The sequence below is a fragment of the Chrysochloris asiatica genome, unplaced genomic scaffold (genome assembly GCF_000296735.1).
Source record: "Chrysochloris asiatica unplaced genomic scaffold, ChrAsi1.0 scaffold00019, whole genome shotgun sequence".
Taxonomy (NCBI): domain Eukaryota; kingdom Metazoa; phylum Chordata; class Mammalia; order Afrosoricida; family Chrysochloridae; genus Chrysochloris; species Chrysochloris asiatica.
The window spans coordinates 23,045,645-23,069,086 of NW_006408537.1; the positions used below are offsets into that span (position 1 = coordinate 23,045,645).

A 23,442-nucleotide genomic window follows, 5' to 3' on the forward strand; every position below is an offset into this window, starting at 1 on the left:
TGGTGCTGATTATCCTAAAAACCAAGGATGGGAAGAAAATTTAGTTTCTTGACAGAAGTACAAGTGGCTGCCCAGAGCTTTTAAAAAGCCTAGGACAATGTCCAGAATTACTAGTAAGATGCCATTTGAGACCTATCATATTTTTAGTTTGAAGATATTAAGTAACCTGAAATATCCTGAGGACTTAGGGCTTCTTATAAATTCTTTCTTTCAAAATTTTTTCATGCTTGGAATAGACCATAGACCTTAAAAATAACCTGTTTCCTGCGATTTGTCACAGTCTGTCTTAAAAATTAGTAACTGTGTGGGCTTTTTCAGGAGCCTTTAAACAGATTAAGAATCAAACTCTAAAACCACAGAGAAAAAGAGCATTTCCCCATTAAAATCTCCAGGGAAAATTTTCTACTATAATATTTTTTAAAATCTGTAGGGTATGAAGGAGAATGTGAATTGGAGACAAATTTTTAGTCCACAGTTTAAAATTTTAAAGTGTGTATGTTCTATGACTTATTTAAGAGTTAGCATAGATCATAATTTTCTACATATATATTCTTTCAAAATCAAATTCTGTAATGAGGATATCTATATTGGTTTTTAAATATAGAAATGGCGATAGAGAGGTGGTTCTGTAGAATTCTACAAGTCTACCAGACATGCCAGACTGTGCAGAGTACAGACTCTCTTATGACAGAATTGATTACATAGTAAGACAACTGTTTGTTAGTTGTTGTTGTTAAGTGCTGTCATGTCGATTCTGACTAATAGCGACCCTGTATAGGGTTCCCAAGGAGCAGCTGGTGAGTCTAAACTACTGACCTTGCAGTTCAAACTGACCTTGAGGTAAAGTGTGTATCCTACGGTGCCACAGAGGGCCCCAATATTACTGAATCTCCTCGGTTATCAGTTATTTTTGCACATCTTTATTTTCTGTGGGGTGTCAGAACTAGAATGATTCTAAGCAGACCTAAGAAACAATTACCATAGCTACAGACAAGTTTAGATTAAAAGTTAAGAAATGTGAAAATATGCCACCATTTTTGGAAAATGATGCTTACATGCAGTGAATACAGTGAGTGCCCTTATGCATTGACGGGGAGTTTCACCTACTTCTCATGTGACCTACAGAAAGCTTAGAGTACATCTTAAGTAGCTGGATCTCAAGGAGGGAAAGACATCTGAGAATCTGTGTTTCAAAGAAAATTAGTTACCTGACATGGAAAAGAAGACTACACACACAAACAAACATACACCAGGGGGCTTCAAAAACTTCAAGGAAAAATTCCATTATCTTTTAATTCTATTTTTCCAAGGACTCTTCAAAGCCTCCTTGAATATATACACACATTTGTTTATACTTTCTTATACATTAACCTCCAAGCCTAAACAAAACATCTAGGCTAATCCAAAAAGATAATATTTTTCTTTGAAACAAGAAGCTATTATGTATAACAACACATTGGACAAAACAGAAATGGCATTAGTGTTATTCAAAATCTCCCACCTTGAAAACATACAAGCCAAACCATTGTGACTTACTTACCTTGCATGACTCTCATGCAAACCTGCTTAATGTGCTGATCTGTCGGTGCTCTACCCTGGGACAGAAAAGCAAAAGAGCAGTTTATACACAGAACCATAAAGAGGGCATTGTTAACTTGTGTACTGACTGATTCTACAAGGAACCAGATGGCTGGATTTATAACAGGACTTGCCCTTGCTGCTGACAGACTGATGTCTAGTCTAGCCCAGTTGCCCCTTCTTTCCTGACCTCTGAAACAGAATCTCTTAAGAGAAACCACACACCACTCACCGCAGGGCCTTGGATGCCAGGAAGGCCAGTGGCACCCTGCTCTCCCTGCACACCTCGCGGTCCAGGCGGTCCTCTTGGTCCTTCCACTCCAGGTAGCCCCCGAATTCCTTCAGGCCCTCTCAACCCAGGCTCCCCAGGATTACCCACCTGAAACAGAATGACATGTTATAAAACCATGGCTAAACACAAGAAATAAGTCGCTCATTACTAACAGAAGCATTTAATTGAAATTTCAAATTTGGTTTTCCTGCATTCTACTTATCTCCAAAGAAGTGTTCCTTTACAGGCTACAGATCCTCAAATCATCACAAGGTAGACACATAATGTTACACAATTCACGGGTGGCAATGGTGGCTGTGTGGCATCAAGTCAGTTCCTACTCAGAGCGACCCCATATAGGGTTTCTGAGGTTGTAAATCTTTACGGGAGCAGAAAGCCTTGCCTTTCTCCAGTGTAGAAGCTGGTAGATTCAAACTGGTGACCACTACCAGTATAGTCTTTTAAAATTCTAGTTCAAGCAAGATTTTTAAACATACTTTTTTTGGGGGGAGGGGAGAGCAGTATAGTTATTATTTCAAAATGTTACTTAAAGCAATACATGTTTAGAAACTATATCCTTCATAGCTTAAGCCACTTTCTAACAACAAATTAGTTTTATTAAGACTTATTAACTTTTCCAAACCACAAAAAAGGCTATTAAGTTCATATGAGACATATTACTTTGTACATCACCAATGCAGTGAGTATTAAAAAAAAATTTTTTCAAGAATATAACTTATTATGTCTTTATAACATTCTTTGGGGGAATTTAAAGATGCCAGGTGTATTCAGGCATTATAAAATATGAGCATAAAATCAATCAGTTCCATTAAAATACTAAACAAACAAAAAAAAAGTTCACAATTCATCTAAGTATTGTTGTTGTTGTTGTTAAGTGCCTTCGAGTCGGTTCCGACCCATAGCGACCCTGTACAGGGTTTCCGAGTGTGTAAATCTTTACGGGAGTAGAAAGCCTCATCTTTCTCCCGCGGAGCGGCTGGTAGTTTCGAACCGCTGACCTTAAGGTTCGCAGCCCGATTCGTAACCACTACGCTACCAGAGCTCCTAAGTATTATTGTTGTTAAATGCCATTGTGTCAGTTCTGACTCCTAGCAACCCTGTATAGGGTTTCCAAGGAGTGGCTGGTGAGTTTGAACTGGCAACCTTGCAGTTCAAACCAACCTTGTGATCCAGTGCCACATCAAGACTCTTCTAAGTATTACGTTAAAAATCTAAATAAAATAAATACCCTGTTTTCTAACTGCAAAAGTAAATAAAATTTACATTTTGTGGGAAAGGGACAGAAAGTAGACCACTAACAGCATTTAGCAGAATCGTCATTTACAATAACTCTTTTTAAAAGAGGGTAAATTAATTCACTCTTTGTTAAACTGCCTCTGCTGGAATTTGTGGCAGAAGTATTTACAATATACTGTTTATAGAATAAGAATGAGAAGATAAAAGGCAAGGAGGCAGAAAGGGACTTCCAGGGCTCAGGATACAAATGTTCATATGCAATTTAATCCTTCTCTTTTTATCTAGAAAGAGCTAACTCTTTCAAATGTTCAAAGTTTTAAACTGAAGACAAGTGATGAAGCAATGCTCTTACTGTTGTTGTTGTTAAGTGCCATCAAGTTGATTCTGACCCATAGCAACCCTGTACAGGGTTTCCAATTCTCTTACTAGGCACATCTAAATAAAAGCTCAGTAAATGTGCTTATTTTTCCAATCTGTACTTATGCGGGTGGGGGCGGGGAGGAACTTGCCAATATTGCTTCCATGGAGAGAATGATTGCTTGAAAGATTTCCTGAAACGCAGCATTAGCAGAGAGAGCTAAGGATATGCTTTGGAAAACTGTTGTATTCTCAGGTGCCAAGAGTGTAAAAACTATAACAACTTCTAAATAACCCAGAGACAAAGCCAAAATGAACTCAGACTCATGCTGAAGAACTGCAAAAAACATCAGATACCGAGTTAGGCTAGATGATTCTGCTGGAAATGTTTGAAATATTGCTAGAACCAAGGACAGGAAATGTTTGATGAAGGGGGTCAGAGGTCAGCAGAAGACAGCATAAGAGCCTGGGGTCATTAAGGAAGAATTCTTCAATTGAGGAATGGGACACTGAAGTAGAAAATGGGCTACAGACATCTCTTATCAAGTGTGTCTATGTCATAATCAATGAGTAAAGTACACGTCTTTGTTAGGAACTAGTGTCTCTGATTCTGGGATGCTGCTGTTGTAAAGTGCCGTCGAGTCGATTCCGACCCATAGCGACCCTGTATAAGGGCTTCCAAGGAGCAGTTGGTGAGCTTGAATCACCAACCTTGCAGTTCAAACAACTTTGCAGTACAATGCATTAGTCCACAGTGCCACACCAGGACTCCTGAGATAGCACACTTCAATCTCATCATCAGAATTGATTGGATAGTGTCAAGTAAGATAGGAAAATGGTCAAGAGCCAAGTTCTAGGGTTACATCCAACTTTGAATGAAATTCATTCTTTTTGACTACTGCATTGTCCATTTTCTTTTTTTTTTTAGTTTGAATTCTTATCTTCCAATACCAATAACTATATCCAGATGGTGGCATTTTTCTATTACAAAATTCCATCACAGTATATTCTTTATAATTTTCTTAATCTTAAACCATTCCCATTAAAGATGCATAAGGATAAAGATGTTACTTGAAATTTAGTTATATGAGTTTTAGAGGCATCTCAGTATCAGCAGTGGGTAAAGACCCCAAGGAGAAGCCCATAACTAAGTCTAGGGGACATCCTCCTTGGGAAAAAGGGATTAAGGATGTTTCTAAATGCTAAATGTTATAACTAGTTATCATGAAATAGATTCCAATTCAAGGTGACCCCATGTGTTTCAAAGCAGAACTGGGGTTTTAATGGCTGATTTTTTGGAAGTAGGTCTTTCTTTGGAGGCTCAGCAGCCAAGCCCTTAAGCATTTGGGCAAAAGCTGGGAAAGCAAATGCTAAGTAGGATGTAGCTACCCTAAGGAAAAAAGAATAATAATCCAGCCCAAAAGAGCCCACATGGTGTTAAAACAGTGTAGCACATAAAAAGTAACGCAAGAATTGCAAAACAGATAAACTTTCAGATCAGCAGATGAGGTTAGCACAGCAGTGACCATTCCACAGACTTTGTTACATACACCTTGCTAGGAAGAGTCTGATATTATTCTATAAAACATTGCTCCTGAAGGATTTTAAGCACAGAAGTGACATATATATGCATTTATCTTATTCAATGAGTTTATCTTATTCACTGTCCAACTCTGGCATGCATATAAGGTTACTCAAACCTTATGTACATAAAACAGGAGTGATGCATAGATAAAGAGTAACTTTTTAATCTAGAATTCATTGCAGCTATGACGTTAGTAGGGAGCCTGTGGCTCTGTAGAATGAACACTGAACTGTTAACCACAAGGTCGGCGGTTTGAACCCACCAGTTGCTCCACAAGGGAAAGACGGTTTCTGTTCCCTTAAAGAGTTATAGCCTTGGAAACCCTAAATAGGTTCACTATGAGTTGGAATCAACTGAACAGAACTTAACAACAACATGTAAGGATAATAGTTTGGACAAAGAGAACACAGAGAAAGATTCCAGAAATAGGATAGAATTGCCAGTTACCTAGACACTAGTAGTGGTAGCATTTGAGATTGAAGTCTGAACTTGTTTTACCCTTATGCCATGTTAAAGTTTTTCACCACTTGTCTGTCAGTTTGTCATGCTGTGGTGGTTTGCATGTTGCTGTGATATGGGATGCTATGACACCGGAATTTCAAATACCAGCAGGGTAACCCTCCTGGAAAGGTTTCAGCAGAGCTTCCATATTAAGACAGACTAGAAAGAAGAAAGAGGTCATCCCATTCTGAAAAATTAACCACTGAAAATCTTATGTATATCAGTAAAACATTGTCTGATATAGTACCAGAAAATGAGGGCCCCAAGTTGGAAGTTACTCAAAATAAGACTGAGGAAGAGCTGCCAAATAAAGTAGTCAAACTTAATGACATGAATGGAGCAAAGCTTTTGTAACCTTCATTTGCTGATGTGGCTTGATTCAAAATGAAAAGAAACAGTTATAAATATCCATTAATAATTGCAATGCGGAGTCTATTAAGTATGAACTTAGGAACATTTGAAGTTGGCAAAAATAATGGTAACGCATAAAGATCAACATCCTAGGCGTTGTTGTTGTTGTTACTTGCTGTTAAGTCATGTTGGTACCATCTTAGCGACCCTCTGCACAACAGAACAAAACACTGCCTGCTCCCACACCAACCTCACAATCATTGCTAAGCCTGAGCCCATTGCTGCCCCCACTGTACCAATGTATCTCGTTGGGGTCTTTCTCTTTTTCTCTGACCTTCCACTTTGTCAAACATGGTCTCTTTCCCCAAACACTGGTCCCTCCTAATAACATGTCCTTAAGTATGAGACACGAAATCTGGCTACACTGGTTTCCAAGGAGCATTCTGGCTGTACTTCTTCCAACACAAATCTGTTTCTTCTTTTGGCAGTCCATGGGACTTTAAATATTCTCCTCCAAAATCATAATTTAAATGCATCAATTCTTCTACAGTCTGTCTTATTCACTGTCCAACTTTGGCATGCATATAAGGTTATTCAAAATACTATGGCTTGGGTCAGGCGCACCTTAGTTCTCAAATGGACATCTTTGCTCTTCAACACTTTAAAGAGATTTTGTGCAGCAAATTTGCCTAATACATCATTTGATTTCTTAACTGTTGCTTCCATGTGTATTGATGGTTGATCTGAGAAAAATGAAGTCTTTGACAACATCAATCTTTTCTCCATTTATAGGAAAGTTGTTTATTGGTCCAATAGTGAAGATTTTTGTTTTCTTTACAATGAGATACAATCCATACCAAAGGCTGTGGTCTTTGATCTTCATCAGTAAGTATTTTAAGCCTCTTCACTTTCAGCAAGCAAGGTTGCATCACCTGTATAGCGCAGGATGTTAATAAGTCTTCCTCCAATCCTGATGCCACATTTTTCTTCATATTATCCAACTTCTGGGATTATTTGCTCAGCATACATGTTGAATAAGTATGGTGAAAGAATACAACCTAGCGCACACCTTTCTTAATTTAAATTATCTGTTGTTTCCTTGTTCTATTCAAACAACTGCCTTTTGGCCTATGTACAGGTTCCTTATGAGCTCATCTAGACATTAATGAGCTGAAATAGCCTGGCATTGGACATTTTGAATCAATTGTATGGTCAAATAAGAGTCGTGACATGAATAGAAATATGTACACCACGTTTATAGCAGCATTATTCACAATAGTAAAAAGACAGAAACAATCTAAATGTTCATCAATGAATGGATGGGCACAATAGAAGTCCCTGTTAGAATGGGTAAAAATGTCAAAACTCAAATTCAAAAAAACAAAACTAGACCTAGTGGTCTGAAATAGACTGGAATAACCCCTGAGAATGTTGCCCTAAGATAGTTTTGTAATTTGAAACTCAAGATACACCCTGAGCCAAATAATAGACAGGAATATAACACAATAGCACACATGAAGAGCATGCTCCTTAGAACAACCAAAAGGGCAGCATTTGCCTGAAACAAAGATGAGAAGGCAGGGAGGGACAGGGAAAATGGATGAATGGAATCAGAGAACGCAGGGAGGGAATGTGGAAAGTGTTGCCACCTTGGGAGGATTGCAAGTGATGTCATGTAAAAATTTGCATCTGGATTATCAATTGGAAACTAAATTACAAGGTCAACTTTTACCTAAAGCACAATAAAATACCAAAAATAAAATAAAATCAGAATGACCCATTTAGGGAGGAAATTAGAGTCTCACTATGTAATACTTACTGAGTCATTTATAAGGGTGAAAAAATTTGCTTTAGAGTTGGTTAGTTCAAAGGATAGATCCATTTACACAGTTGTAAATTGTTGTCTATTGGATTACCCATTACCTTAAGAATAGATTTAGAAATCCATTTCCTTGAAAGTAAATTCTTTAAGAACTGAATTTTATCAAATAATTTCATAAAGCAGAGCACTGTGTTTTCTACAGCTCTGTTTTTCTATGTATATATATACCATTAGTCTTCATTATACTTACAGATCCCTTTTGGCCAGGTAATCCTATATCTCCCTAAAATAATGAAAACAAAATTAAATTATAACAATGTAGTCACATTTGGTAGTTTCATAAAAACATTAGAAAGGTAAAATCTATATAAAACCATGAGGAGATCGATCCTGGAACTTCAGAAAAGCACTAGACTCAAATTTTAGATTCAAGTCCTACTTCTGCTACTTAACTCTACAACCCTGCCTTAATATATCTGTCAAGCAACCAGGGTTGCATCAGAGATCCTCATGGTTGCATCCAGACCTAAAATTCTAGGTATGGGGAATTAAAATAAAATGTGTAAATCAAAAGATTTCAAAATAGTATTCTGCTCTCAAGCATAATCAACATTTAAAACTTGATGTCTTCACTTTTGAAACTCAAGCAGTATTTTTTAATTCATCCAAAAAGTCTATCAAATGAAATATGTAAGCTTTTATGATTAAAAAAAAAGAAAGATATGAATTCTGCTAAAGATTTAGCATGTCAGTTAATCTCCAGTAGAAAACATAATAATTTAAAACATTCTTTTAACCCACAAGATGAGCAACTTCAACAGGAAATAAAAATGGAAATCATCTTCTTTCAAGTTATTTAATAGTTGACAAACTTTACCTAATCCAAATGTTACGTTTTTATTAGCTTTATCATCCTAAAAATCTGAATAAAATGTCATTCCTAGATTTTTTTTTTTTTCCTATACTAACAGCTCTCTAAAGCTCACTTATGAGAAATCTACTGCCCCCACCCCAAAGGATCAAAACATAAGTTTTCATTTTAGGTCATGTTGTTGTTGTTGTTTTGTGCTGTAGAGTCGGTTCCGACTCATAGCGACCCTTAGTACAGGGTTTCCGAGGCTGTAAATCTTTACAGGAGCAGAAAGCCTCATCTTTCTCACATGGAACAGCTAGTAGTTTCGAACTGCTGACACTGAAGTTAGCAGCCCGATTTGTAACCACTACACTAGATCATGTCAAAACCATAGCAATGGACCAGCAGACCAAGCAGTTCTAGCAGGATAGATAACTTGTTTTCATTCTATTGCCTTCCCAGTGACTTAGCAGAGGTATTCCCTGGAGATGGAGGCCATTTCTTGAGAGGGCTTTTAGACTAGAGAGAATGTCCTCAGACAAATTGATGATTCACTGCATTCTAACTATAACAAAACTTCAGTTTTGTTTCCAAAATAAGAACTATCCATATACTTACTGCAGTCATGTAAGAATCACCTTGAACTTGAATTTCTAAGGAAAAGTATACTCTTACAGGTGAAAAATTTATCATTTTTACGCACACACACATATACACACAAAACTTAAGGCCAGATCCACAGGTGAATCTCAAACTTGGGGCATTTTCCCTCTGCTTTAATTGATCTTGACTGCAATCTTGGGGAGATTTTTTGTTAGCTTATTTAAGAAGCATCTCATATGATTAAGAAGGCAAGAAGGGTAACAGATAGTATTATAAATAAGAAAAAAATATTTCTAATACAGTTCAAAATCAATAAGGTTCCATCAGAAACCAGAAAATAAAATATCTTACAAGTTCACCCCTTCCTCCTGCTTCACCTTCTTCACCAGAGGCACCCTAAAATTTTATAGAAAATAGAACATTTTAGAATTCGTACTCTTTTGGGTGAATTTTTACCAGTCAACATCAATACACATTTATAAGTGTCCCAGATGCTCCCAGGATGGTGCAGAATATAAATTTCTCTCACTGGCTTTCCAACCTAAATGTCAGTGGTTTGTCCAGATACCCTAGAGAGACTCCTCCAGAGATGAGGTTGAATTTTAGCTAAAATTCAGAATTAATGACCATAACCAGCAATTTTATAAAGTAGATAACTCTTGAAAGAGGTCTCTTACAGTTGGAAAAGGACTGAATATAATTCAGTCTGCATCATTTACTTGCTGAGGTCTTCATAAAAATAAGTAAACAAAACATTATGGTGTGGCTATGGAAGGTTTCATTAGCTTTCAGCAAACAAATTAGGTGAGCCAGAGAGACAGGGCCACTCTTTTGAAAGGAGTTAGTATGTATCCTGGAGGTGAGCCATGAAGAGTGCTAGCACATTTTTAAAAAAGTAGATCTATACAGCTGTAGGCGAAACTACACCCTAGCGTTCACACACTATGAAAAAGGATGAGGAAAAACTGTTAGTGCCCATCTTTTTAACCACACCCACAAATCAAATGGTCAGACGCCCCTGTATGTATAAAGTGGTGCATATTAAACACGGCATTTCATATTAGTCAAACAATAGTAGTTACCTGTTCACCCTTTGGACCAGGTTCACCAACTACGCCCTGTGAAGAATAAAACATATTTTTTCAGTATTTTGAGCTTTTCAACTATACCCTGTAAAGAATAAAACATATTTTTTCAGTATTTTGAGCTTTTTAAGGATAATGCACCATATAATTTGAAGTGAACAAATTCCTTTTATTGTTGTTGGTGGTGCCATTACAACTCATAATGACTTTGTATAGGGTTTTCAAGGAGCAGCTGATGGGTTTGAACCATCAACGTTTTGGTTAGTAGTCCAGTGCTTATCCTACAGTGACACACCAGGACTCAAATTTACTAGGTAGGATAATAGGGCAAGTATGAATATGATGGGAGAAGTCTTCCTTGCTCACCACCTAATAAGAATCATGTAAGACCTGGAGAAGTTCATCCTTTGTCCACGAATGTCTGACAACTGCAGGCATTCTCGAATCACATCCACATAATATCTCATGAATGTTGTTGTTGTTGTTGTGGGCCATCAAGTAGGTTCTGACTCATAGCAACCCTGTAGAGAGTTTCTAAGGCTGTAATTCTTCATGAGAGCAGAAAGCCTATCTTTCCCCCATGATGGACTTGAACAAGTGACCTTGTGGTTAGCAGTCCAGTGCTTATTCTATAGAGCCATCAGCACTCTAATCTCATGAATAGAGTGGGATTACAAGATAAATTTTTACTTTTCTCAACTTTTTTTTCCCCTTCTAATAAATTTCTATATTAATAGGTTTTATAATCTCAAGTCTGTATAACTTAAAATACCTTTTTGTTTCTCTATGATGAATTCCAGTAAATGCTCCATTGAGCCAAAAACAAGTTTGATTTCTCAACACTGTAGAAATTGACCTTCCAAATAAGGAACTTTTTGGAATGTTTGATGTCTTACCCTGTCACCGTTCATTCCAGGAAGTCCAGGGGGGCCAGGCAAGCCAGGGAGACCAGGACTACCAAAAGAACCCTGAGAAAACAAACATAAAGTCTCCAGAGTCACTATTACTGCAACACTGAACGAGTGAAAGTCAAGTTACAACCTTGGGCATGCATATTGATTTAAGCCTGTTTCTTCAATTTGCCTCTCTTCCACATTCTTAGGAGGAGGGGGTCCAGTTATCATGCCCCTTCCACTTCTGAGACCCTTATTCCCTGGTTTGCATTCCCTATCAACAGTGGGCTCTTTCAGTCAAGCCTCTGACACAGTCCAGCTTCTCTTACAATGTAAACAAGCGCTGCACAAGAAATCAAAGGCAGCATTCACATATGGGTCTCTTCCATTCCAAGAACAACCAGAGGCCAAATGTAGTACTTCATGTTCCTCCCAGTTTCAAAATGTATGCTGCAAACCACATTTGATTATAAAACCCTCTGAGGGTATTCTAGACTTAATTTTAAATTTCACATTTACATTTTCACACATTTGGGTAACAATAGGAAGCTATTAAATTACCCTTTCTAAATTGATTTTCTTTCTTATTTCTAAAATATTTTTTGTAATATTAATTTGTGGAGAACAAATCAACTGCTGGGAATAAACCTATTACTTACCAGTTTACCTGGTATGCCTGGAGGTCCTACTGGTCCTATTTCTCCTCTACTGCCCTTTGGAAAAAAAACATGGTTGTTAACCGAATGCTTTGTTTTGTTTTTATCAAAATACAAATACTTAAATACTTGGTAGATAAGATACCATCATACTTAGATTTTTGTTTAAATATAAAAATGATTAAAGTATTCTCCCCATCCTTTGACTGAAGCCGAGACCATTATATAGAATGTTATACCACCCATTTTGTTCATCTTTCAGTAAACGTTCTCCTGCTATTTATTGTGATGACAGACTGTAAGGTAGTAATAGTATCTGATAGCTGTATACAGAATGCCAATTAGTAGTTTTCAACATTGACATTATCTACTAACAGATTATGATTACTTGTGTACATGCTTTACCCTTTCATTTAGACTCTGCTTTTGACGTGCAGTTATACTAGTTTTGAATGCATAGGAAATGGTATAAACATTGGGTTCTATAGCACATTTTAAAGCAATATCTGGCAGACTATCTTGAACATCATGAGCAAATAAAGAGACATGGGATAGAGATGCTTGCCCCTAAATTACTACCAAAAGTTCAAAAAGACACAGAATATAGATCTGTTTACGTGTTATGAAATTATTTGTTGTACTCAATCTTAGTCTTGAAATTTCTTAAAAGATTAAATAAACCCTGAAAATTAACCATTCATGGTAACAAAAGCAACACTCCGGTTTTATTTTTGAAAGATCTGACCTTTAGGAAAAGAAGACACAGCAACTCTTTTGAGTTCTTTCACTAAGAACATTACACAATTTTATGCAGTTTGATAAAAGTTTTTTTTCTTTCTAAAACATGTTCAAGCTGAACAATGAGGTTATTCATTCCCTGAAAGTTGTATATTAAAAATGAAAGGAGTTATTTGATTTAGTTCTTCTTTAAAATGGCATGACAACTCCCTATCATTGTTTAATATTTATAACTGCTTCTGAGAACATTATTAGGTTTGGGCCCATATACTATTCATTCATCTTTTAGTTGGACAAGATGTCAAGATCCATAAACAGTCTGAATATTTAATTTCTCTAAAATTAGCAAATGTTTGCTAAATTGCAACACTCTCTTGCTATGAACTACAATTTTTTGGTAGTTGTTGTGCTGAAGGATAAGGTGCTGGATTGCAACGTCAGTTTGAGCCACAAGGTCTGCAATTCAAACCTACCAGACACTCCTCGGAAACCCTAAACAGGGTCACTATGAGTTGGAACAGACTCAACAACACTTAACAACAACAATAACAACATATGATTGATAGGTGATTAGAACTACCTGGTCTAAAATATCTCTCAACAATTTCTACAATAACAACTTATCTTGTAAATGAGTTTAGGGCAATATGCAAGAGTCCTTAACCCTTATAAGTTCTGTTAAGGAAGCTACTTAGAAGCTCTGGAAGATGGGCACTAAAGGACATAAACCAGCCACTGTGATATAGTCCTATATGCATCTATAAATATAAATAGACAAACATAGAGCCTGGGTTCCACCCCATTCGTTTGACCCCGAAATTCAAAATTAAAGTCTAGTGTTTTTTTTCAGTATGTCTGCTCTTTAGACGTTTTCAAATGATTTTTGAATTGCATCACAATGGAGATCCTAAATGTCATTGGCCTAACATGACTTTCACTCACAGAACAATTAGTAGTCATTTGTGGGAAACAGTTAATAGTCATTTGTAGGAAATTAATACTATCAGAAGGTGAAAGCTCTATTCTTAGCACAACCTCCAAGTATTTACTTCTGAGTAAATCAAACTTAATGCTATCTTATTTAAAATAAAGATGATTAATGTATCTTATTTTCCCTTCCACAAACCAAAAGTCTAAATTAAAGTGTTGTATAACCTTTCATCTATTTTTTTTGAAGGATTCATTATCTTTCCAGTCAAAAACAAAGATTTTTTCCTGCTGGAACTTATTTTCTCTGTCTTTTATAAGCACTTAATATTCAACTCTGGTAGCGTAGTAGTTACAAATTGGGCTGCGAACCTTAAGGTCAGCAGTTCGAAACTACCAGCTGTTCCACAGGAGAGAGATGAGGCTTTCTGCTCCCATAAAGATTTACAGCCTTGGAAACCCTGTACAGGGTTGCTATGAGTCGGAACCGACTCCGCAGGCACATAACAACAACAACAACAATGTCCAATTCATAAGTATTTTTCAACCACTGGCAAGCACTTGATCATTCATGTAAGTAGCTCAGAACACTGGAGACAGCCTACTGGGCACCCAGGAGAGTCAGCACACACAGGACTTGGGGGAGGATTGGTGATATTATGGGCACTAACTCTTCTGTAATTGCTCAAGTAGACAGCATGTGGTTCCTCATTTTTATGTCACTTCCTCCCTATAAACCCTTGGCCATTCTACATCTAGATATTTCTGTAGAAATCACCACACTGTGAAAAACAGCAGTGTTCATTCTTAACCATAGTGACCCAACCGTTATTAACAAACTATTTACAGTAAGATTTTCTGATGGTCATTTTTGTAATTTCTATATATTCTTAAGACATGCAAACTTTTTCTTTAAGCTCTAGAATTTGACCCAATAAGCTAATAAAAAGATTAACACGACCGTAAGTAGTAATCTTTACAAGCGTTATTAAACTAAACACATTCTGCAGGGAAGAATTAGCATGACACTGGTAACCACAAGTATGCTGGAAGAATCACTAAATAAATGATAAACCCCTTATGCTTCAATAGTTGGGGTGATAACATATTCTCAGATGAGGGCAGGGCAGGCCCGTAAGGAAATGGCTCTTCTGCCCAGCAGCTAATATTTACAAACAACAAGAATTCTGAATGGTAAAAAGGGAATCTTAAGGAACCCGGATAAAAGCAAAATCCCACCATTAAAAATAGGAGACCATAATAAAAGTTTCGATGCTGTGTGCCACCATATAGATAGATAGATAGATAGATAGATAGATAGATAGATAGATAGATATAGATACAGATATATCCCACATGTTCAGCTGCTCTGCTAATTCATCCCATATAAGGAGTCAGTCTAGGTTTTATAAAAAGATGCAGACCCTATACCAGTTATTCTCAGCTCTAGCTGTGCATCAGATTCCTCTAAGACACTTTTTGGAAAAATATTTCAATGATGTCTCACACTAACCCATCTCCTCATTCCCTAAGTTAGTTAGCAAACTAACTTCAAATTTAAAGCATCCTCCTGAGCTATCACTAGGAAGCCATCACCCTACACAGGGTCGCTGTAAGTAGGAATTGACTCAATGAAAGTGGCTTTAATTTTTATATATACATATTTCAGAGTTTCAGTGTGGCACTGTAGAATGAGCACTGGACTGCTAATCCCAAGGTCAGAAGTTCAAACCCACTAGCCACTCACTGTAAACCCTATACAGGCTAGTTATGAGTTGGAAATGACTTGACAGTACTTAACAACAGCAACATACTTAGTTCACACTACATAAATGCCTCTTTAGAGAAAAAGTTGTTGATTAACCAGTGAGATCATTACTGATTTCTATAGATTGTTGTTGTGAATGCATTTTCATATTAACATTGGAAGATCATATTAGTCCTATTCTACTAATAACTTTGAGTCCTGGTGTGGCGCTGTGGGTTAATGCACTGGACAACAAAGTCAGTTTGAACAGCATGGTTGGTGGTTTAAGCTTATCAGCTTATCCTTGCAAACCCTATACAGGCTCATTATGGGTCAGAACCAACTCGAAGGCACTTAACAACACCAACAACAACATAATAATAACTTTAGATTTATCAAAAATATATTTAAAAATCAATTCTCTCTGAGACAAACTTAATATTCCTTTACACACAGAAGTAGGTAAAAATCTGTATAAACGACAACTATCACAGCTGCTTAACATATTATTTATAGGCAGCTGGAGGGCACTTCTGTGTTGAGGCTGTTGGTGGTGGGGTGTAAGTAAGGGTCACCAAGAGGAATGAGATAAGCTTCTATACTCTCAGGAGCATATAATCTCCAGAAAACTAAGAATAGATCCACATAGCACTCACCCTGTCAGTATTGTGAAAGCAAAGCAAATACAATCCACTTAGTAAAAGTCTTGGGAATTCTGAGAAGCCGGGAAAAGGGTAGTGGACAGAAGCCAATGCATAGTGAGACCAAATCAAAAGCTCTACCTATCTTGTCTGTTCTGGAGTAGGAGCCACCCAGGTTTAAGTATTAAGCAAGTGGAATAGAGAAAGCCAGAAACATGACTCAAGGGGTAAAGATATATGCTCACAAGAAATCACTGGCGATATCAAAAACTCCAATACTCTTTGCTGTGGCATTGACAAATTTTGATGGAATTGACAAATTTTGATGGTAAGGAAGGAAAGAATCCCATTTAATTTCAAAACCATGTCCCAATTAGTCCTGATTGACTATTATTGTTGATGTTAAATGCTGAGGAGTTGGTTTCGTTGATGTTAAATGCTGAGGAGTTCATACTGACTCTGTATAGGATTCCAAGGCTGTAAATCTTTGTGGGAGCAAAAAGCCTCATCTTCCTCCCAAGGAATGGCTGGTAGGTTTGAACTACCGACCTTGTGGTTAGCATTACAGTGCTTATCCTACAGAACAACGCACTCTCGATTGACCATTAGAACACATTCCAAATGCATTCTCATTTCTTTTACTAGTTTTCTCAATTTTGAGATTTGTGGGAAAAACTGATTAAACTTGTGAGGAATAGTTGGAAAAGTGTGAACCTACCTACAGAACTGAATTTAATGATGTAAAATGAAGAACAAATATATCTTTCAGTAAGTAGATTTGGTGTTAAAACTCTTCTCCAGAATGATAATATTTATAACTTACCATGACACTTCTCTGAAAAATGTTATAGTAGGTGAGAATTCACTTATTACCAATGAAGACAGCTCAGCAAGACTTATTGTGTCTCCAATTCAATTCATTTCAAGAAATATTTATTGAACATCTACCTTATGGCAGGTCCTAGTCAGGGTCTGGGAGCCTAGAAAGGGCCTAGCAAGATATAGGGAACACAAAGGTGAACACAGAATGGGGCACAAAGGGACCAAGAGTTATGATAGGTTCTAGAATAAGGAAAGATCACTTCTATCAGGAATAGAGCATAATCAAACTTTTTCATGGTAGAATTAACATTTTAATTACATGTAAGAATGTATGTGGGAGTTGACTCAGAGAAATGGAGAAGAGAGCCTTCTATATTATTGTTGTTGTTGTTGTGAAGTACCGTAGAGTTGGTTCTGACCTATAGGGTTTCCAAGGAGCAGCTGGTGAGCTTGAACCACCGACCTTGCAGTTCAAACAGCTTTGTACCCACAGCACCACACCAGGACTCCTTCTATATTATAGGTCTGGCACAAAGGAAAGCACTACCATTCCCAAGGGATTTTGGAATTGTTTTTGGAATCTTTGTCTTAATAACTGTAGGAATACCACTCATATTCAGTGGTTGAAGACCATGGTTGCTAGATACCCTGCAATATACAAGAGTCCTAGAAAACAAAGAACTGTTCTAGTCAATAGCAACATTACCCTTTGGGAAAAGCTGAGAGAGGAAGGAAAGAAAGAGTGATGTGAAGAAAGCAAATCAGGACACAATTGCAATAATCCAAGCAGTCCAGAATGTCCTGAAGAAGGGTGGTAGAAGTGTGAGTGGAAAATAACAGATGAATTGAAGAGCCCTTGAAAAAAAGGAGGTAGAATCAAAAAGTCCTACTAAAAATAGGAAATGTGATGAAGAAAAGAATGCCAAAGCTTCAAGCCTCCGTAACAGGAAAGATGTAAAGTATTTGGGCTCAAGCAGAAATTCAAAACTCAAATCTAATTTAGGCTCTATACCCTGTGTGAACGTAACCTCCTCTGACCCTCCTCTGCTCGTGAGAGAACGAATTCACCCCTCTCCTGCAGTTCTGTCCGTTGCTCATTGCTTTATATAGTCCATGGCACTTCGGTGGGACAAGACCACTCTACTTTGTGTCACTTTTTATGTTCAGTGCATAGTCCTGGCACACAGTGAGTACTTAGTCAATATTCCTTTAACTATACAGAGTTTCCTGCTCTACAAGTAGCAGATGTAATAGCAAACAATTTCAAAGTTCCAGTACTCCTTTCCCATACTACTAGATCTTTCTGAACCAGTCATAAAGCATTTTATTGTTTTATGAATGTGATCCAGCTATAGTCTTATTGCTTTGACAGTCAGTTTAAGGAAAATATTTTAATTAGAAACCCAGTGCCTTCAGCAAAATAGACCAAAAAAAAAAAAAAAAAAGTGAGGAGCGGGTGAGCGTGGAGTATAATGAGGAGTGGGAGCTATACTTTAGCTGCAAAGCTACTTGCTAGAGGTCAGGTGGCAAACATCTGTGAGGAGAAAAACTCCATTCTCATGCCACAAAATATCGGGATATTTCACTTTCCTCAAACATGAAAATCCTCCCTCAACCTACTCAAAAAATACTTAGAAGTATCTACAGTTGGAAATGTTTCTGGGTTATCACATCGAGTTCTTTTTGTTACTCAGCAGACTTTAAAAATAAGAATCCAAACTGAGGGCCAGAGAAAAAAAATTAGGTCCAATTTAAGAACATAATGTTTAGCCTTCTATTTATTATAAGAGAGTTTTTCTCTAAGGTCTGCACTTCACCTAGTGAAAAAATATATATATTGTTATCTGCTGCAAAAGAGATAAATTTACAGACTCACTCTAAGAGAAAACAATCTGGTGGGTCTTCAAAAAAAAAAAAAAAAAAAACAGAGTTACCATATAACCCAGAAATTCTTCTCTTAGATATTTATTCAGAAGAAATTAAAACATATGTCCAACTGTAGATCCTTCTAAGTATTTTTTGAGTATGTTGAGGGAGGATTTTCATGTTTGAGGAAAGTAAAATAAATTGTGCATATGTTCATAGTAGTATATCCATAATTGTCAAAAACTGGAAATAGCCCAAAGATCCATCGATGACGTAATCATTTTGATGATGCATGGATCCATGATAAATGGAAAAATACAACATGGCATAGCCACACATGAAATATTATTTTGCAATTAAAAAATGAAGTGTTGATACATGCCTCAATATAGATGAACCTGGAAAAAACTTTAATCTAAATCACAGCAATTAGTCACCAAGGAAAAAAAAAAGTAGTAGTATTCCATTTGTAGGAAATTTCCAGAGTAGGAAAATCTATAGAGACAGAAAATGAATTAATGGTTGTCTAGGGTAGCGTAGTGGCTACGAATCGGGCTGCGAACCTTAAGGTCAGCGGTTCGAAACTACCAGCCGCTTCGTGGGAGAAAGATGAGGCTTTCTACTCTCGTAAAAATTTACACCCTCGGAAATCCTGTACAGGGTCGCTATGGGTCAGAACCGACTCGACGGCACTTAACAACAACAACAGGGTTAAGGGGAAATGGGGAATGACTGTAAATGGATGCAAAGTGTCAAATGCTCTAAAGTTGATTATGGTGATGATTATACTACTCTGAGTATATTCAAAATCAATTAAAATGAATGGGTGAATTCTACGGTATGTGAATTTTATCTCAATAAAATGTTTGGTCTATTCTTAAAAACATACTAAAATATTTCCTTCCATTCTGGATGAGAGCAAAGAGAGTCATCATGTTTTTTGGAAGTACTTCATTTTGGTTTCCATTTTCTGAGGAGAAGACATCTATTATGTATCTAAACAACACTTCCATTAAATTGTCTCCTCTGGACTAGTATATGCTCAAACATCAGAAGGCATTCAAGTATAAATGAAGAAAGGAACATGCAGCTAAGCCCTGAGAAGGTGTTTGGGGAAGTTCCACAGAAGTACTCACAGAAAGCCCACGTGGTCCTCTGGGTCCCACCTCTCCTGTTTGTCCCTGTTGGCCCTGTTATGAGGAAGGCAGGTAGAGAAAAAGGTAGCATTCTTTGATCCTTTGCTTTGTGATCATAATGGATTATAATTTATGGGAAAAGAAAAAGACATCTTACCGGTTTGCCTGAATTTCCCAATTGTCCAGGCTTTCCTGGAGCACCTGCATTACCCTAAAAGGCAAAATGAAACATTCAAAGGGTAAGTCAAAAAGTATTGCTAGAAAATCATAGACACCTTTTTCAAATAAAAATTTGAAGCTATTGTTTTTCAACATATCCTGCAGCTAGGTCTGTACACTTCTGAAGGCTAACCCTTCACATCTCACTAACCCTTCTCCGCAGAATTTTGTGATCTTCGATTCAAACCACATCAGAATGTCAGTTTTAGCATCCTCGAGGAACTAAAATAGTGTTTATTTTAAATGTTCTTTGAATCTGGGGACAAAAGAAGTGTGAAGGGGCAAGATTGGGGCTGTAGAGTGGATGGGGTAAGATTTGCCAACATGCTTCTCAGAGGAAAACCCTTGCTGCCTTCAAAGAATGGACAAGTGAATTGTCGTGATGGAAAAAGATTCCTTGGTGAAATTTTTTGGCCCTTTTCTCATCAATGCAGTTTTCAGTTCTCTATAGAGACAGAAAATGAATTAATTTGTAATAAATGTCTACGATCATCCTAGGTCCTTCAAGATAATCTATCTTGAAAAGTAGTCACTATAACCTTCTGAACTGACCTCTCTCTGCCTTGAACTTAGCTGGCCCAGCAGATCCCTCTCAAAAACCACTGTTTTGATTGGAACTTGCTCTCTGGGTTGTAATGGTAAGTCCAAGATTCATTCTCAGTTATGATTCATACCATGAAATCACCTTCATTAGCTTTGTCCTTGCTTAAAAGATTGATGGTAAAATCAGCTCTGTGAGTTAATTTTTGAGCAATGCTTTTAGCACCCATCTAGCCGAAAGCTTGCTGAGGACAAGATATTCACTTAAAATTGAAAATACTGAATCATGGGAGATGCCAACTTCAGTAACTATCATATCAATGACAATTCTATAGTCTTCTTCTACCAGTTTCTGGACTTCAGCCATAGTTTCTTTATTCATCAAAGTTGACAGTCTTCCCTGTCTTGAGTCATCTTTGAGGTCTTTCTGGCATTCCTTAAAATACTTTATCCATCTAAACACATGGTTTTATATAGGGCAGCATTGCTGTAAACTTGTTGCAAAGCTCAAATGTTAGGGAAGACATTCATTTGAATTTTATTAAAATTTTTATATTAGTGCTGATCTCAAATCATTTTTCCCAAGGCATAAAAACTACTCCTTTTTTTTATTATTATGCACCCTAACAAGACTAAGTTAAGTATACTACTAAGAGAACTTGTCTGAAGTCATCCAACAGTAGCAAAGACATGCTTAAATACATTGGTTAGAAATGAACTCATGCATTTATGAACTGAAACCCTAGTACCAATGCTTTTGGACTTTCCCAGGTAATTCTGGCTTTAAGTAGGCATACTCATCAGCCTGTCCTGTCTAGAGTGGGTATTTTTTAGATTTAGGGAACATTCATTCCCTCAATGAAGATTTGGGAAGATGTAGAATATCTTTATCCACAGATGCATTTAAGTCCTTCAGACTCAAGATGAAGCTGGTTAGTCCAAGAAATATATTAAAGGTCTCTAACCAGGTAATAAAATCAATTTCTTTACAATATTAATTGTATGTACCTTTTCATTACCATGTCTACCTCCAGTACATTTCTCTGAAGTATCTGTACCTCACAGAAACACTATTCCAATGATAAAGAATTGGGTTAGCATGAGGAAATAGGAGGATAGGCTGTGGAGAAAGCCCTGCCAACAGGCTGCAGGGAGGTGCATGTCTGAATATGCCATCTCCACCATCCATCACTCACAGCCCTCGAATTAATGACCTCTGTGCAAGACATCAAAGACCACCACTGTCAAGTTCACAGTGATTATATGGGTGTAGTCAGGTAGTCTGAAACCAATGTCTACATTATTAATATTTTTAGCTATTTTATTCCAAAGTAAAGTTATATTTTATTCATTTAATTTTTCTTTTGCTTGCTGTTTTTAATTGTTTGCGCTTTAATTCAGTATGTCATTGTTTTTGTTGTTAAGTGCCTTTGGGTCAGTTCCGACTCACAGTGATCCTATATAGGGTTTCCTAGGAAACCTGTGTCTGAGGATACCTGGTGAGTTTGAACCACCAAACTTGTGGTTCAAACTGACCTTACGATCCAGTGCTTATTGTACAGAACCATACCAGAACTTTAGAACTCCTATACAATTCAATATAGAATATTTTTAATGTATTTCAATATAGAATATAATTTTAATGCATTGGGCATTTTAACATACTTCAAGCTAAATCATCTTAATAATATTCACTGACACAAGTTTTATGGCTAATATTAGCTTCCTTATTTTAAGTGGTAAGGAACAATAAAGATTTCTCTGTCTTATCCTGGCAAAGAATGATATTTTTATAAAGGAAGGAGTCGAATCAGCAATACTTGTTAACAGTATTCTTTCTGCAGCTGAAAAAGAGATTCACATTTGAGGCCTTAAAGTTTTTGCTCTTTGATTTCTACTCAGGGGAAAATAAAAAATGAACAGTAGGTTGGGAATATTAAATATTATTAATAAAATACATGAATAAAAGAACAGAGAAGTCCCTTCCGCCGCAGCAGCCATTGAAGAAAAGCAGCTATGGTTGTACGCTCTCCTATGGCCATTGGCTTCAACAAGGGCTACAGAGTAACCAAGAACATGAGCAAACCAAGGCACAGCCTCACCAAGCACACCAAGTTCGTGTGGGACATGATCCGGGAGGTGTGTGGCTTTGTGCCTTATAAGCTCTGGGCCATGGAGCTGTTCAGGTCTCTAAGGATAAGCGGGCACTCAAGTTCATCAAGAAAAGGGTGGGACAAGCAAGTTGCTCACCCAGGAGACATCAAGTCAAGAGGTCGGGTCCCCTCAGGGTAAACCCCCTTCCAAGACTAAGACTCAATGAGAATACACGAGAGCAGACATGCGTTCTGACTGGTGACCACGTTGATCACCGATAAGGGGAAGTGAGGGGAAAAGAGCAATGAAGCTGCACGCTAAGCCCTAACCATGTTCAATAGACTCCTGTGAATCTGTGTGGGGACCTGGTTGGCCAGCAGTATGGCAAGAGTCCTGGGCCCAGAGTCAGTGATATAGCCACAGAAGACTAGAGTGGAGAATGAAGCATCCAGCTGATAAGAAGAGAGGGCATATGCACAAGAACACCCACACTTGCAGATAATACCCAATTGACTTGGCTTCAAAGACTGGATGATCAGAACTCAACTAGAAGAAGAAAGAAGAGACTGGATGATCAGAACTCAACTAGAAGAAGAAAGAAGAAGGGAAAAAAAGAGTAAACTCAACTAGAAGAAAAAAGAAGAAGGGAAAAAAAAAAAAAGAGAGAGAATTTGACAAACTTCACCTACACCTATGGATGCCAAAAGAGGGAACAAATCTTTACAGCGAGGATCATTCCCACCCCCTCGATACACAGAGTAGACAGATATGGGCAACCTGGACATTGGCTACCCAAAATGAGGGGCTACAAAGGCAAGAAGTGACTGGCTTATAAGCTTTCAAGAGGGAGCCTAGATCCAGAGGACATAAAGGAATGTAGAACCTCCACTGAGTAGTATC

General features: G+C 37.3%; 1 protein-coding gene across 1 annotated transcript in view; it reads right to left on the reverse strand.

Annotated features, from left to right (window-relative positions):
• COL9A1 (collagen, type IX, alpha 1) overlaps positions 1-23,442 on the reverse strand; it is a 105,371-nt gene that overhangs the window by 20,023 nt on the left and 61,906 nt on the right. The window contains exons 27-35 of the mRNA XM_006835747.1: positions 19,847-19,900; positions 19,690-19,743; positions 11,816-11,869; positions 11,160-11,231; positions 10,261-10,296; positions 9,530-9,574; positions 7,973-8,005; positions 1,811-1,957; positions 1,541-1,595 (exon numbers count right to left, since the gene is read on the reverse strand). Coding sequence (XP_006835810.1) covers positions 1,541-1,595; positions 1,811-1,957; positions 7,973-8,005; positions 9,530-9,574; positions 10,261-10,296; positions 11,160-11,231; positions 11,816-11,869; positions 19,690-19,743; positions 19,847-19,900 — 550 coding nt within the window. The remainder of the gene's footprint in view (positions 1-1,540; positions 1,596-1,810; positions 1,958-7,972; positions 8,006-9,529; positions 9,575-10,260; positions 10,297-11,159; positions 11,232-11,815; positions 11,870-19,689; positions 19,744-19,846; positions 19,901-23,442) is intronic.